Source organism: Trachypithecus francoisi, unplaced genomic scaffold, assembly GCF_009764315.1.
Source record: "Trachypithecus francoisi isolate TF-2019V2 unplaced genomic scaffold, Tfra_2.0 Lachesis_group12, whole genome shotgun sequence".
Classification (NCBI taxonomy): domain Eukaryota; kingdom Metazoa; phylum Chordata; class Mammalia; order Primates; family Cercopithecidae; genus Trachypithecus; species Trachypithecus francoisi.
This window is the reverse complement of record NW_022681457.1, coordinates 15,853,777-15,869,640: the sequence shown is the minus strand read 5'-3', so window position 1 is coordinate 15,869,640 and position 15,864 is coordinate 15,853,777. Positions and strand designations below refer to the sequence as shown.

Below are 15,864 nucleotides of genomic sequence, written 5' to 3'. Positions count from 1 at the left end.
CTCCCATCCCCATCTCATCTCCAGGCGAGGTTGTTGGGACCCTCTCCTTCACCTTAGCTAGGTTTGTCTCGGGAAGCTCCTTTTGCCCTCGCCTTGTGAGTTCTTGGCTCTTGTGACAATCAGCAGCCCCGAGAATACAGCAGAGGGGCTGGTGTGGGGAGTGCGAGTGTGGGGAGTGCGTTGTCATGGGGATGGGAGGCAGCGCTGCCTGATGGGTGGTCCAGAGTGTGAGCTCCTGATGGACCGCTTCTTAGCTGATTCTAGGGCAATCCTTCCTCTCTCTGAGGCTCAGTCTCTTCATCTGGAAAATGGGGCTGATAAGGATACTGGCCTCACAGGATGGTTGTAAGGATCAAATGACATTGTGTCAGAGTAAGGGCTGGGTACATGGAAGCTGTTTTTTTGTTTTGTTTTGTTTTGTTTTCTAAGAGAGAGTCTCGCTCTGTTGCCCAGGCTGGAGTACAGTAGCTCTATCTCGGCTCACTGCAGTCTCAACGTCCCTGGCTCAAGTGATCTTCCCACCTCAGCCTCCCGAGTAGCTGGGACTACAGGTGCACGCCACCACGCCCAGCTAATTTTTGTATTTTTGGTAGACATGAGGTTTCGCCATGTTGCCCAGGCTGGTCTCAAACTCCTGACCTCAAGTGACCTGCTCACCTCGGCCTCCCAAAGTGTTAGGATTACAGGCATAAGCCATTGTGCCTGGCAAGAAGCTGTTGTTATTGTAACTATTATTCAGTTGGATACCTTGTGGTTTGAGTCAACACCAGTGAACATCCAGAATTACAGAAATCCTGCATTCCACCTAGGGCAGTGTCTCTCTCTCACTTTTATGATCCAGTAAGAAATACACAGCCAGGCAGTGGCTCACGCCTGTAATCCCAGTACTTTGGGAGGCCAAGGTGGGTGAATTGCTTAAGCCCAGATGTTCGAGACCAGCTAGTGAGACTCCATTTCCACAAAATACTTAGAAAAAAAAATTAGCCAGGCATGGTGATGTGGGCCCATAGTCCCAGCTACTCAGGAGGCTGAGACGGGAGGATCACTTGAGCCCAGGAGTTGGAGGCTGCAGTGAGCCATGATCGTGCCGCGCACTCCAGTCTGGGTGATAGAGTGAGACCCTATCTCTAAAATAAAAAAAAAATGCACTTACCTCATGACTCAGAGTTCACATGCATACATGGATACACACACTAACACAGAGGTTTTATAAAACAATATTTCCAGGCTGGGCGCAGTGGCTCACACCTGTAATCCCAGCACTTTGGGAGGCCGAGGGGGGCGTGGATCATGAGGTCAGGAGTTCAAAACCAGTCTGGCCAACATAGTGAAACCCCGTCTCTACTAAAAATACAACAACAAAAAAAAAAGCTGGACGTAGTGGCAGGCACCTGTAATCCCAGCAGTTTGGGATGCCAAAGTAGGCGGATCACTTGAGGTCAGGAGTTTGAGACTAGCCTGGACAGCATGATGAAACCCTGTCTCTACTAAAAATACAAAAATGACACAGGCGTGGTGGTGGGCACCTGTAATCCTAGCTACTGGAGAGGCTGAGGCAGGAGAATCACTTAAACCTGGAGGTGGAGGTTGCAGTGAACTGAGATCGCACCGCTGCCCTCCAGCCTGGGCAACAGAACAAGACTCTGTCTCAAAAAAACAAACAAACGAAAACCAAAGAAGTTTCTTTTGACTCGGTTCTGACATAAGCACAGTTTTCACTCAAATATACAGAATCTGAGATGCTCTGAATCCATCCATCGTTCAGTCAACAAATCACTACATTCACTAGGCTACAGCTCTGGCTGCCACCCTCTGCTAGGCAGTGATTGGGATAGGGTGTGACAGCCCCAGGTCCTGTCCTTAAGGAGCTCTCAGTCCAGCGGGGGAGACAGGACAAAGCAATGACAACAGAGAATAGTCAGGGCTGGGATGGGGAAGCAGAGCAGCCTGAGAGGATCGAGGAGGAGCCTGCTCCAGCCTTGGGGTGTCAGGGAAGGCTGCCCGCAGGAGGAGCCACGTGACCCGGCACCTGATGAAGTCACATCAAGGACAGGGTAGGTAGCCCGCACCATCCTCTCTTGGGCGCCCCTTGGCTTGTGACCAATCCTGGATGCTCCCCTTCTCCTGGCTCAGGCTACCAGCCCTGCGACCCGCAGGTCATCTGCAACCGCGTGAACCACGTGCACGGCTGCTTGGCGGAGCTGCAGGAGCAGGCGTCTCGGCGACGGGCGGAGCTGGAGGCCTCGCGGAGCCTGTGGGCGCTGCTGCAGGAGCTGGAGGAGGCCGAGAGTTGGGCGCGCGACAAGGAGCGCCTCCTGGAGGCTGCGGGCGGCGGCGGTGCGGCGGGCGCAGCGGGCGCAGCGGGCACAGCGGGCGGTGCGCATGACCTGTCCAGCACCGCGCGCCTCCTGGCCCAGCACAAGATCCTGCAGGGTGAGCTGGGAGGGCGGCGGGCTTTGCTGCAGCAGGCCCTGCGGTGTGGCGAGGAGCTGGTTGCAGCCGGCGGCGCCGTCGGCCCGGGAGCAGAGACGGTGCAGCTGGTGGGCCTGGCGGAGCGCGCGGCGAGCGCCCGGCGCCGCTGGCAGCGGCTGGAAGAGGCGGCTGCGCGGCGCGAGCGGCGGCTGCAGGAGGCGCGGGCGCTGCACCAGTTTGGCGCTGACCTCGATGGGCTGCTGGACTGGCTTCGCGACGCTTACCGCCTGGCAGCCGCCGGCGACTTCGGCCACGACGAAGCGTCCAGCCGCCGCCTGGCACGCCAGCACCGCGCACTCACCGGAGAGGTGGAGGCGCATCGCGGGCCAGTGAGCGGCCTGCGACGTCAGCTGGCGACACTCGGGGGTGCCAGCGGCGCAGGTCCGCTGGTGGTGGCGCTGCAGGTGCGCGTGGTGGAAGCCGAGCAGTTGTTCGCTGAGGTGACCGAAGTGGCGGCGCTGCGGCGCCAGTGGCTGCGGGACGCGCTCGCTGTCTACCGCATGTTTGGCGAGGTGCACGCGTGCGAGCTGTGGATCGGCGAGAAGGAGCAATGGCTGCTCTCCATGCGTGTGCCCGATTCACTCGACGACGTTGAGGTGGTGCAGCACCGGTGAGCGCACACACATGGGACTCCGGGGTGGGACTCCGGGGTCCAATTCCTCATGCACCCAGTCTCACCTTCATTGGTTCAACAGTTCCCATGTTCGCTCAGCTGGAACTAGGGGTTCCAATCCCTGCTTCACTCATAACCAGCTTTGTGGCAGTTAGAAGGTTTGCAACCTGCCTAACCTTCCTGAACCTCAGCTTGCCCACCTGTATAATGGGGGTGGTATTAGTCCCTACCCAAGCTTGTGATGAAGGGTAAATGAGTTCATACATGCAGAACATGAAGTAAATGCCTGGGGGTAGAGGAAGCATTCCCCCAGCATTTGCTCTTATTACCCAGGCTTACATTCGCCAAGCATGAAATAAACGACCTGTGCTTCTACAGGGACACCTCAGCCTGGCCCCTCCTCTGGGAGCCCTCCCAATGCTTCTGCATAAATATCACCTCCCTAAGCTACTAAAATAGCTCTGATCCTTGACATTTTCCATTGCTTCATCCTGTTTTACATTTCTTTGTAGCACTTACCATCCCATGACGTATTATATACTGACTTGTCTGTTGGCTGACTTAGCAATGAGTTGTTCAATTAGTGGGTGAACAATGTCTATTCCCCCTCTGCACCACTCTCTCTGAGCATCTTGTTCATCCATACATTCATTCAGCAGGTGTTAGTACTGAGTGCCTATGCCTTTCTAGGTCTTATGCTGCGCACTGCTGGAAACACAGGGCTGCTCCTTGCCCCTACTGTGCCCGCAGTTGCCCAGTTCTTTGAAACATTGATTTAAAGATGGGAGGACCATGTCCAGCTTAAAGTAGACCTCAGTGGCTGCCATGTGGAGGGTGGGTTGGAGCAGTTGAGAGTTGTGGCTGGGAACCCAGAGAGGCAACTGGGGTGGGGACCCAGATGGAGCGGAACGGATTAGACCAGGGCTGGAAGTAAGTAGACAGACAGGCCATGGAGGCCGATGGGCCAGAGCAATTTTCTAAAACAAAGCCCAGGGCTCTGGCCTGGGGGATGACAGTGCTGTCCCCAACATGGGGGCCCAGAGGAAGAACAAATTTGAGTCAGGTGGGTGTGAATAGCCCCAAGAAGGTATACAGCAGACTTTAGGTTGAAGACAGGTTCAAAAGGTAAGAGGTTGAGGCTGAAGACTGAGGTGTGACTGTCATGAGTTCAGGGGAGAAGACCAAGGCTGTGGGGTTGGGGGAATCATCAGAAGAAGGGTGTGAGAGAAAACCCAGAGGGCTCAGGGTGGAGTTGCTGCTGCGGAAACTCACATTTAAACATCGGGTAGAGGCTAGGCGTGGTGGTTCACGCCTTTAATCCCAGCACTTTGGGAGGCCAAGGCAGGTAGATCACATATGGTCAGGAGTTCGAGACCAGCCTGGCCAACATGGTGAAAACCCATCTCTACTAAAAATAGAAAAGTTAGCTGGGTGTGGTGGCGCATGCCTGTAATCCCAGCTACTTGGGAGGCTGAGACATGAGAATCGCTTGAATCTGGGAGGTGGAGGTTGCAGTGAGCCGAGATTGCGCCACTGTACTCCAGCCTGGGTGACACAGCGAGACTCCGTCTCAATAAATATATACATACATATATACATAAATTAATTACATTAAATTAAATTAACAGCAGGTAAAAGAGGAGGAGCCCACAAAGGAGGCTGAAAAGGAGGGTGGAGAATTAGGAGCAGAACCAGTAGAAGGCATTTCATAAAACCAAGGTCCGCAGGGTTCGGGTGTCTGAGCATCTCCATCCTCCTTCTGCAGATTCGAGAGCCTGGACCAAGAGATGAACAGCCTGATGGGCCGCGTTCTGGACGTGAACCACACAGTCCAGGAGTTGGTGGAAGGAGGCCACCCCAGTTCAGATGAGGTGCGTTCCTGCCAGGACCACCTCAACAGCAGGTAGGAGGGCCTGGGGCTGGGAGTCCCTCCCATCCTTCCCTTCCACACTCACACAACCATGGACAGCAAAGATGTGCAATCTCAAACCCTTGGAATCATAATGGCCACCTGATAAATCAACAAAGTGTTGACCAAAAATCATAATCCCCAGTACTGGTGATGACGTGGTAAAATTAAAACAGACATTTCAGTTGGCTGTTCATTTATTTGTCCAGAAATAATTTATTGAATAGATACAATCTGCCAGGAGTATTTCCAAGCACTTTATGTAACTTTTTACAGTATCCCAATGTTCTTTCGGGCACAGTGGCTCATACCTGTAATCCCAGCACTTTGGGAAGCTGAGATGGGTGTATCACTTGAGCTCATGAGTTCGAGACCAGCCTGGGCAACATGGCGAAAACCCCGTCTCTCTCTCTCTACAAAAAAAAAAAAAAAAAAAAAACATTTAGCCAAGCATGGTGGTGCACACTTATAGTCCCAGCTACTCGGGAAGCTGAGGTGGGAGGATGCCTTGAGGCCAGGAGGTAGAGATTGAAGTGAGCAGAGATCATGCCACTGTACTCCAGCCTGGGTAATAGAGCCAGACCTTGTCTCAAAAAAAAAAAAAAAAAATTCCAATATCCCAATTTCCATTGTAAAGGTCCTAGAATTCAGATCTTTCTCTCTCTCTCTCTCTCTCTTTCTTTCTTTCTTTCTTTTTTTTTTTTTTGAGATGGAGTCTTGCTCTGTCACCCAGGCTGGAGTGCAGTAGTGCGATCTAGGCTCACTGCAAGCTCCGCCTCCCGGGTTTACTTACGCCATTCTCCTGCCTCAGCCTCCCTAGTAGCTGGGACTACAGGCGCCCGCCACCATGCCTGGCTAATTTTTTGTATTTTTAGTAGAGACGGGGTTTCACCGTGTTAGCCAGGATGGTCTCGATCTCCTGACCCCATGATCCGCCTGCCTTGGCCTCCCAAAGTGCTGGGATTACAGGCGTGAGCCACCGCGCCCAGCCTCTCTCTCTCTCTCTGTCTCTTTTGAGACAGGATTTTGCTCTGTTGCCCAGGCTGGAATACAGTGGCATGATCATGGCTCATTGCAGCCTCCAACACCTAGGCTCAAGCGATCCTCCCACTTCTGCCTCCTGAGGAACTGGGACTACAGGTGCACACCACCATGCCCAGCTAATTAAAACATTTTTTTTTTTGGTAGAGACGGGGTTCTCACTATGTTGGCTATGCTGGTCTTACAACTCCTGGGTGTGGCTGGGCGTGGTGGCTCACACCTGTAATCCCAGCACTTTGGGAGGTCAAGGCAGGTGGATCACCTGAGGTCAGGAGTTCGAGACCAGCGTGACCAATATGGTGAAACCCCATCTCCACTAAAAATACAAAAATTATCCGGGCATGGTGGCATGTGCCTGTAGTCCTAGCTACTCAGGAGGCTGAGGCAGAAGAATTGCTTGAACCCAGGAGGCAGAGCCTACAGTGAGCCGAGATCACACCACTGCACTGCAGCCTAGGTGACAGAGCAAGAATCTATGTCAAAAACAAACAAACAAACAAACAAACAAACAAACAAAACCTCCTGGCCTCCTCCCACCTAGGCCTTCCAAAGAGCTGGGATTACAGTGTAAGCCACTGCTCCTAGCCTAGAACTCTTTTAAGATAAGTAACAAACTAATACAGTACCTCTGGAATACTACCAGCAATTCTCCCAGTGCAGGTGGGGTTCCTAGATGAAGATACAGGTCCAAAGAGGTGAACTCCTTATCCAAGATTACTCAGTCTATAAGTAGGAGTCAAATGCAGTTCTGGCTGAATCCTGAGCTGGAGCTGTTTATCTAATATATCCAGTCTTCCTGGTAACACTATGGGGTGGAAACTACCCCACATTAGAAAGAAGAAAACTGGATCTCAGAGAGGTGAAGATGGAGGTCCAAGGTTACACAGCAAGTTAGGGGACCAAACCGGGCTTTGAAGATGGATATGTTTGACTTCAAAGACTGTGCTCTTTTTTTTTTTTTTTTTTGAGACAGGGTCTTGCTCGTTCACCCAGACAGGAGTGCAGTGGTACAATCATGGCTCACTACAGCCTTCACCCCCCACCGAGCTCAAGAAATCCTCCTGCCTCAGCCTTTTGAGTAGCGGGACTATGGGTGCGCACCACTGCACCTGGCTACTTTTTGTATTTTCTGTACAGATCGGGTCTCACTTTGTTGCCCAGACTGGTCTCAAACTCCTGGGCTCGAGTGATCTTCTGCCTTGGACTCCGCAAGTGCTGGAATTACAGGCAAGAGCCACTGCACCCCACCCAAAGACTATGCTCTTGACTCTCTGGTGCTAAGAGTCCCATATCAGGCCCAGTGCGGTGGCTCAAGCCTGTAATCCCAGCACTTTGGGAGGCCGAGATGGGCGGATCACGAGGTCAGGAGATCGAGACCATCCTAGCGAACACGATGAAACCCCGTCTCTACTAAAAAAATACAAAAAAAGCTAGCCGGGCATGGTGGTGGGCGCCTGTAGTCCCAGCTACTCGAGAGGCTGAGGCAGGAGAATGGCGTAAACCTGGGAGGCGGAGCTTGCAGTGAGCTGAGATCCGGCCACTGCACTCCAGCCTGGGCGACAGAGCGAGACTTCGTCTCAAAATAAAAAAAAAAAGTTCCCATATCCAGGGATTTTAAAACCTCTGTAGCCGAGACAATCGCAAAGCATCCAGCCTAAAAAGATAACTACAACAGTAACAATTTACAGCATGTAGAGAGATCTATATGCCAAGTGCTTTAGCCATATGATCTCATTACACACTCAATGAAGTGGACTTTATTATCCCCATTTTCCAGATAAGGAAACTGAAGATCAGAGAAGGAAATGATTTGCCCTAGGTCACATGGCAAATCTGGCTAGAGCAGAACTTGAACTCAGGTCCGTCTGATTTCAGAGTCCTAATCTCTATCCTTGTAGTGTGTCCATTCTAGAGAGGGCACAGAAACAATTAAATATGCTAATAAATGAACAAGATATTTAGAGAATTATAATGGCTTTATGCAAGAAATAGGCAGGTCATGGTGACTCACACCTGTAATCCCAGCATTTTAGCAGACCGAGGTGAGCAGATCACTTGAGGTCAGGAGTTTGAGACCAGCCTGGTCAATGTGATGAAACCCCATCTCTACTGAAAAGACAAAAACTAGCCGGGTGTGGTGGTGCACACTTGTAATCCCAGCTACTTGGGAGGCTGAGGCAGGAGAATCCCATGAACCTGGAAGGCAGAGGTTGCAGTGAGCTGAGATGGTGCCACTGCACTCCAGCCTGGGTAACAGAGCAAGACTCTGTCTCAAAAACAAAACAGGCTGGGAGCGGTGGCTGACACCTGTAATCCCAGCACTTTGGGAGGCCAAGGCAGGCAGATCACGAGGTCAGGAGATCGAGACCATCCTGGCTAACGCGGCAAAACCCTGTCTCTACTGAAAATACAAAAGAATTAGCCAGGTGTGGTGGCGGGTGCCTGTAGTCCCAGCTACGGGGGAAGCTGAGGCTGGAGAATGGCCTGAACCCAGGAGGTGGAGCTTGCAGTGAGTTGAGATTGCGCCACTGCACTCCAGCCTGGGCGACGGAGTGAGACTGTGTCTAAATAAAATAAAATAAAATAAAATAAAATAAAATAAACCCAGACTATTGAGGACTCCAAGAGCTTGTTTTAGTGAGTCATATTTATTGCTATTTACTATATTAGAACTTAATACTGAGAAAATTTTAAATGTTTTTCTTTTTATTTATTTTGAGACAGGGTTTCATCACTCTGTCACCCAGGCTGGAGTGCAGTGGCACAATCATGGCTCACTGCAGCCTCGACTTCCCAGGCTCCAGCAATCCTCCCATCTCAGCCTCCCAAGTAGCTGGGACCATAGGTGTGCGCCCCCAAGCCCAGCTAATTTTTGTATTTTATGGGTCTCATCATGTTGCCCAGGCTGCTTTCCAACTCCTGAGCTCAAGCGATCCACCTGCTTCCGCCTTCCAAAGTGCTGGGATTACAGGTGTGAACCACTGCACCTGGCTGAGAAATTTGAAAACATTAAGTTATTTAAAAATAACAATAAGCTGGGAGTGGTGCCTGCCTGTCGTCCCAGCTACCCAGGAGGCTGAGGTCGGAGGACCGCTTGAGCCTGGGAATTGGGGGCTTCAGTGTGCCATAAACGAGTTCGTGAATAGCCACTGCATTCTAGCCTGAACAACATAGTGATATCTCATGTCTCAAAAATTTTTTAAAAATCTAAATATCTAATATGTTAATATAACTAACATATTTTTATATTTATTTATTTATTTATTTAGAGATAGAGTCTCGCTCTGTCGCCCAGGCTGGAGTGCAGTGGCCCCATCTTGACTCACTGTAAGCTCCGCCTCCTGGGTTCACGCCATTCTTCTGTCTCAGCCTCTCGAGTAGCTGGGACTACAGGCGCCCGCCACCACGCCTGGCTAATTTTTTTGTATTTTTAGTAGAGATGGGGTTTCACCATGTTAGCCAGGATGGTCTCGATTTCCTGACCTCGTGATTCGCCCGCCTTGGCCTCCCAAAGTGCTGGGATTACAGGCGTGAGCCACCACGCCCGGCCAACTAACACATTTTTATAAAAAAATAACTTTTCATAACAAAAAATGTACTAAGAATGGCATTGTTTCGTACCTTTGTAAATCTCTTTAAAGTCTGGTTTAAGAGATGGCAGCTGGGCTTCTCTTAAGTCAGAGTCGGCTTCTGCACTCAGCCTCTCCTGCCGCCTCTGGAAAACTCCACTGAACTCTCGGGAGAGAATGAGAGTGAAAAAGCAAATGGCGTCTTAACACATTTTTATGAAGATTGTTTTGTCCTCGATCAGATTACATGTTGAGAACGGCTGCCCTAAGCAAAAGTGCTGGGTAGGGTTCCATTTTACACCGGCAGAAACTGGGGAAACTGAGGTCACACAATGGCTGCGTGGCTTGGGGCCTGGATTCTACCCTGCGTCGGCGGGCCCTCCGCGCCCAAGAGGAGTCCCTGTCCTCCTCAAGTCACTCTTTTTCTCCTGGGCAGGTGGAACCGCATCGTGGAGCTAGTGGAACAGCGCAAAGAAGAAATGAGCGCGGTGCTGCTGGTGGAGAACCACGTGCTGGAGGTGGCAGAGGTGCGCGCCCAGGTGCGTGAGAAGCGGCGAGCTGTGGAGAGCGCGCCCCGCGCCGGCGGCGCCCTGCAGTGGCGTCTTAGCGGCCTAGAGGCCGCTCTGCAGGCGCTGGAGCCACGCCAGGCGGCCCTTCTGGAGGAGGCAGCCCTGCTGGCCGCGCGCTTCCCGGCGCAGGCGGCGCGGCTGCACCAGGGCGCGGAGGAGCTGGGCGCCGAGTGGGGCGCGCTAGCCAGCGCGGCTCAGGCCTGCGGCGAGGCGGTGGCTGCAGCAGGGCGCCTGCAGCGCTTCCTACATGACCTCGACGCTTTCCTGGACTGGCTCGTGCGCGCCCAGGAAGCGGCGGGCGGCAGCGAGGGGCCCCTGCCCAACAGCCTAGAAGAGGCGGACGCGCTGCTGGCGCGCCACGCTGCGCTCAAGGAGGAGGTGGACCAGCGCGAGGAAGACTATGCTCGCATCGTGGCGGCCAGCGAGGCGCTGCTGGCCGCCGACGGAGCAGAGCTGGGCCCGGGCCTGGCACTAGACGAGTGGCTGCCACACCTCGAACTTGGCTGGCATAAACTGCTCGGCTTGTGGGAGGCGCGCAGGGAGGCGCTGGTCCAGGCGCACATCTACCAGCTCTTCCTGCGGGATCTACGCCAGGCGCTCGTGGTGCTGCGTAACCAGGTGCCCACTCGGAGTGTACATTTCGGAGAGGGAGAGTCCGAGACCGCGGGGGATTGCAGGGACAGGGACATGCGGGGGTGGGGAGGAGGGTGTTTGCTGGGACCACTGGGTTCTGAGGTGGGTAGGAGTTGAGAGAACATCCGGAATGGATAACTGAGTTTGTGGATCATCCAGTGTGTGTGGAAGCGTGTATGTAACAGAATTTGAGGAGTATCATGAGTGGGGTAGGTTGGTGTCTTATTACAGGTGACAGCTTGTGGGCTATTCCGAGTAAGTAATGCACGTGGATATTTATTGGAGTGGCTTCCTGGGTTCGTGGATTATCTGAAAGGAAATAAGACTATGAGGTTGATTTGATGGTTAAATGGGGTTCAAAGATCTTGGTATGGATAACAAAGGATTAGGATTATGGAGGTAGGTAACAGGCTGAGGGGTTATTGGAGTCAGTCAGTGATTGTGGATTACATGGTGTGGATGCCTAAATTAGCACAATATCTTCATTTCTGGGGATGACAACTATGGATTCTCTGGAGAGAATAACTGTGTTTGTGGCATGAGGAACCAAGTGCAGTGGTTATCTCAGGGCAGCCAATCCAGTTTGGAGATCGCTCTGGGATGGGAACCAAGTTTGAGAATTTTGGCAAGATGAAACAGCCAGTTTTCAGATTGTCCAAGAGTAGCTTTCAGTGTTTGGGGACCATCTTAGAAGGGGTGCCTGCCTATACTGGTTATCTAAAGGATGCTGACCAGTTTGAGGATTATCTACAGCAGTGCTCCCCAATCTTTTTTTTTTTTTTTTTTTTAGATGGAGTCTCACTCTGTAGCTAGGCTGGAGGGCAATGGCATGATCTCAGCTCACTGAAACCTCAGCCTCCTGGGTTCAAACGATTCTCTTGCCTCAGCCTCCCAAGTAGCTGGGACTACAGGCGCGAGCCACCATGCCCATCTAATTTTTGTATTTTTGTAATTTTGTGTTTTTAGTAGAGATGGGGTTTCACCATGTTGGCGAGGATGGTCTCGGTATCTTGACCTCATGATCCACCTGCCTTGGCCTCCCAAATTGTTGGGATTACAGACATGAGCCACTGCACTCCCTAATCTTTTTGGTACCAAGGACCGGTTTCCTGGAAGACAATTTTTCCACAAACTGGTGGAGGAAGGAGGAATGTTTTCAGGATGATTTAAGCAAATTACATTTATTGTGTGCTTTATTTCTATTGTTATTACATTATAACATGTAATGAAATAATTATACAACTCACTATAATGTAGAATCAGTGGGAGTCCTGAGCTTGTTTTCCTGCAACTAGACGGTCCCATCTGGTGACATCTAGGGGTGATGGGAGGCAGCGATAGATCATCAGGCATTAGATTCTCATAAGGGGCGTGCAACCTGGATCCCCCACATGTGCAGTTCACAATAGGGTTTGCCCTTGTATGAGAATGTAAAGCTGCTGCTGATCTGACAGGAGGCGGAGCTTAGACAGTAATGCTCACTTGCCCGCCCACCTCCTTCTATGCAGCCCAGTTTTTAACAGGCTATGGACTAGTACCCCTCTGTGGCCCAAGGCTTGGGAAATTCTGATCTAGGGAGCAGGGGAGAAAGGACAGAGAGCCCCTGAATCATAAGATTACTAAATATGGAGCTGAAGTGAGTGGCCTTGAGAGACCCTTTCTGACCCACCCATTTAAAGACTAGAGACAGGGGCCGGTCGCGGTGGCTCACGCCTGTAATCCCAGCACTTTGGGAAGCCAAGGTGGGTGGATCACGAGGTGAGGAGATCGAGACCATCCTGGCTAACATGGTGACATCCCATCTCTACTAAAAAAAAAAAAAAAAAAAAAAAAAAATTAGCTGGTTGTGGTGGCAGGTGCCTGTAGTCCCAGCTACTCGGGAGGCTGAGGTAGGAGAATGGCGTGAACCTGGGAGGCAGAGCTTGCAGTAAGCCAAGATCGTGCCACTGCACCCTAGCCTGGACTACAGAGTGAGACTCAGTCTCAAAAAAAAAAAAAAAGAGAGAGAGACAGGATCTTTCTATGCTGCCCAGGCTGATCTCCAACTCCTGGGCTCAAACAATCCCCCTGCTTTGGCCTCCCAAAGTGCTGGGATTACAGGTGTGAGCCACTGTGCCCGGCCCTGACCCACCCATTTGACCAGTTAGGAAACTAACCCCAGAGGGAAAAGAACTTCGTTGAGGTCACACAGTACCCAGTTTAGTTGTCTTCTTTTTTTGAGACAGGACCTCACTCTGTCACCCAGGCCTGAGTGCAGTGGCACGATCACAGCTCACTGCAGCCTTGACCTATGGGGCTTAAGCAATCCTCCCACCTCAGCCCCCCAAGTAGCTGGGACTGCAGGCACGTGCCACCACGCCTGGTTAATTTTTTGTATTTTTAGTAGAGATGGGGTTTCACCATGTTACCCAGGCTGGTCTTGAACTCCTGGGGTCAAGTGATCCTCCCGCCTCGGCCTCCCAAAGTTCTGGGATTATAGACATAATCCACCATGCCCAGGCTTCAGTCTTCATATTAAGCAAATATTTACTGAGTGCCTCCCCTGTGCTGGGCACTATTTTGGGGCAGAGCACACCTCAGGCAACAAAATACAAAATCTTGCCCTCATGTGGTTGACATTCTAGTATGTGGGAGAAGAGCGAGTAAACAAGTCAGTGCATTGCTAATATTGCCAGGTATATGCTATGAGAAATAATACAGGAGGGTTGGCCAGGTGCGGTGGCTCACGCCAGTAATCCAAACACTTTGGGAGTCCAAGGCAGGCGGATCACCTGAGGTCAGGAGTTTGAGACCAGCCTGGCCAACATGGTGAAAGCCCGTCTCTACCAAAAATACAAAAAATTAGCTAGGCTTGGTGGTATGCACCTGTAATCCCAGATACTTGGGAGACTGAGGGAGGAGAATCACTTGAACCCAGGCGGTGGAGGTTGCAGTGAACTGGGTTGCACCACTGCACTCCAGCCTGGGCAACAGAGTGAGTCTCCGTCGGCTCCCTCCCCCGACAAAAAGAAATAATACAGGAGGATAGTGGGATAGGGCTGGGGTGGGGGTTGATATTTTTGGCAGGGTGATCAGAGACCTGAAGAAAGTGAAAGAGCCAGCCATGGGGGTATCTGGAGGGACAGACTGCCAGGCAGAGACACCAGCATGGACAGCGGCCCTGAGGTGGGACCACAACTGCAATGTTCGATGCTTGCAAGGTTGCGGGGAGTGGTGACAAGCCGGGCTGGCAGCCTCTCCCAGGTCCTGGAATGGAATGAGGCTGACCTTTGCACCATGCTCCCTCCTCCCCAGGAGATGGCGCTGTCTGGTGCGGAGCTCCCGGGCACAGTGGAATCGGTGGAGGAGGCGTTGAAACAGCACCGGGATTTTCTCACCACCATGGAGCTGAACCAGCAAAAGATGCAGGTGGCCGTGCAGGCTGCGGAGGGCCTGCTGAGGCAGGGCAACATCTATGCGGAGCAGGCTCAGGAGGCTGTGACTCGGCTGCTGGAGAAGTAGGTCTCCCAGACCCGTCCACCCCAGGGAGGGGGCAGAAGATGGGGCCCAGCACAGGGGAGTGGTGTGGGAGGCCAGGGTCCCACTCCTTTCATCACGATTTCTGCTTCTCTGTGGCCCTTTCCTATTTCTATTTAATTTCATGTTTTCTTAGATTTGATTTAAGTGGATTTTTTTTTTTTTGAGATAGGGTCTCACTCTGTTGTCCAGGCTGGAGTGCAGTGGCACGATCTCAGCTCACTGCAACCCTCACCTCCTGGGTTCAAGCGATTCTCCTGCCTCAGCCTCCTGAGTAGCTGGGACTACAGGCATAAGCCACCACACCTGACTAATTTTTGTATTTTTAGTAGAGACACGGTTTCACCATGTTGGCCAGGCTGGTCTTGAACTCGTGACCTCAGGTAATTCACCTGCCTCGGCCTCCCAAAGTGCTGTGATTAGAGGCATGAGCCACTGCACCTGGCCTTAAGTGGATATATTGTGAAAAGGTAACCTGAGGCTGTCAACGCAAAAGATACAGAAGGATATACAATGAAAGGTTTCTTCCTCAAGCTTGCCCTCAGCGTGCGATAGCTGGTCCTGTTGTTAAAATGTTAGGCTGGGTGCAGTGACTTATAGCTGTAATCCCAGCACTTTGGTAGGCTGAGACGGGAGGACTACTTGAGCCCAAGAGTTCCAGACCAGCCTAGGCAACACAGTGAGACCCCTTCTCTAAAATTTAAAAAAAAAAAGATAACTGGGTGTGGTGATGTGTGCCTGTAGTCCCAGCTACTCTTGAGGCTGAGATGGGAGGATTGCTTGAGTCTGGGAGATTGAGACAGCAATGAACTGTGATCACACCACTGCACTCCAGCCTGGATGATAGAGCAAGACTCTGTCTCCACTCCAAAAAAAAAAAAAAAAAGGTTAACTTACTTCCCTAGATGCCCCATTATCCCTCCTGCTCTTCTGCAGCCTCCTTGGGAACTCCCAGAACTCCCCAGATCCAGCAGCTAGAGGCTAGGCACAGGTGTGCTCCAGCTTTCCAGATGGGACAGTGTCCCCTGCCAGGCTGGTTGTCAAATATTTTGTGTAAGCACCTCTGCCTGGCCCCAGCTACTCTCGGAAGCATGCAGAGTGAGTGTCTGTGTGTCTCTGTGTCTCTCTCATCTCTTGAACCTCGTTGTTCTCTGCTTCTGTCACCATTTGTCTCTTGCCACCACTCTCTTGTCTGTCCTTGCACTAATCAAGCGAAGACATTTATTGAGCATCTGCTGTGTGCCAGGCACTATTGTAGGTAGGCCCTGAACAAAACAGCACCACCACCTCCAGCCATCATGGGAAATCCCTTCTCATCTTCCAAACCCAGTTCTGTCCATCATTAGAGCTGTTTCTGCTCCTCCTTGTGACCCTAAATTTCTCCGCTCAAGCTCTCTGGCTCTCTCTGGCATGATCCAGGCCAGAAAAGGACCCAGTACCCCTCCTTCTGTCTTCCCGTCTTCTGACAGAAAGCATCCCTGGTCACTTCACTGTGCCACCTCCAGCCCCAAGACCGCTACCCATTTTCTGTTTAGGGCTCAG

The 15,864-nt window shown here is 51.8% G+C and overlaps 1 protein-coding gene across 4 annotated transcripts in view; it reads left to right on the top strand.

Moving 5' to 3' along the window:
• SPTBN4 (spectrin beta, non-erythrocytic 4) overlaps positions 1–15,864 on the top strand; it is a 117,578-nt gene that overhangs the window by 50,593 nt on the left and 51,121 nt on the right. For all 4 annotated transcript variants that reach the window (XR_004440579.1, XM_033224963.1, XM_033224965.1 and 1 more), the window contains exons 14-17: positions 2,134–3,082; positions 4,851–4,988; positions 10,041–10,791; positions 14,101–14,303. Coding sequence is in view for 3 of the 4 variants with exons in the window: in XM_033224963.1 (XP_033080854.1) it covers positions 2,134–3,082; positions 4,851–4,988; positions 10,041–10,791; positions 14,101–14,303 (2,041 nt within the window). In the remaining variant the exon portion in view is untranslated. The remainder of the gene's footprint in view (positions 1–2,133; positions 3,083–4,850; positions 4,989–10,040; positions 10,792–14,100; positions 14,304–15,864) is intronic.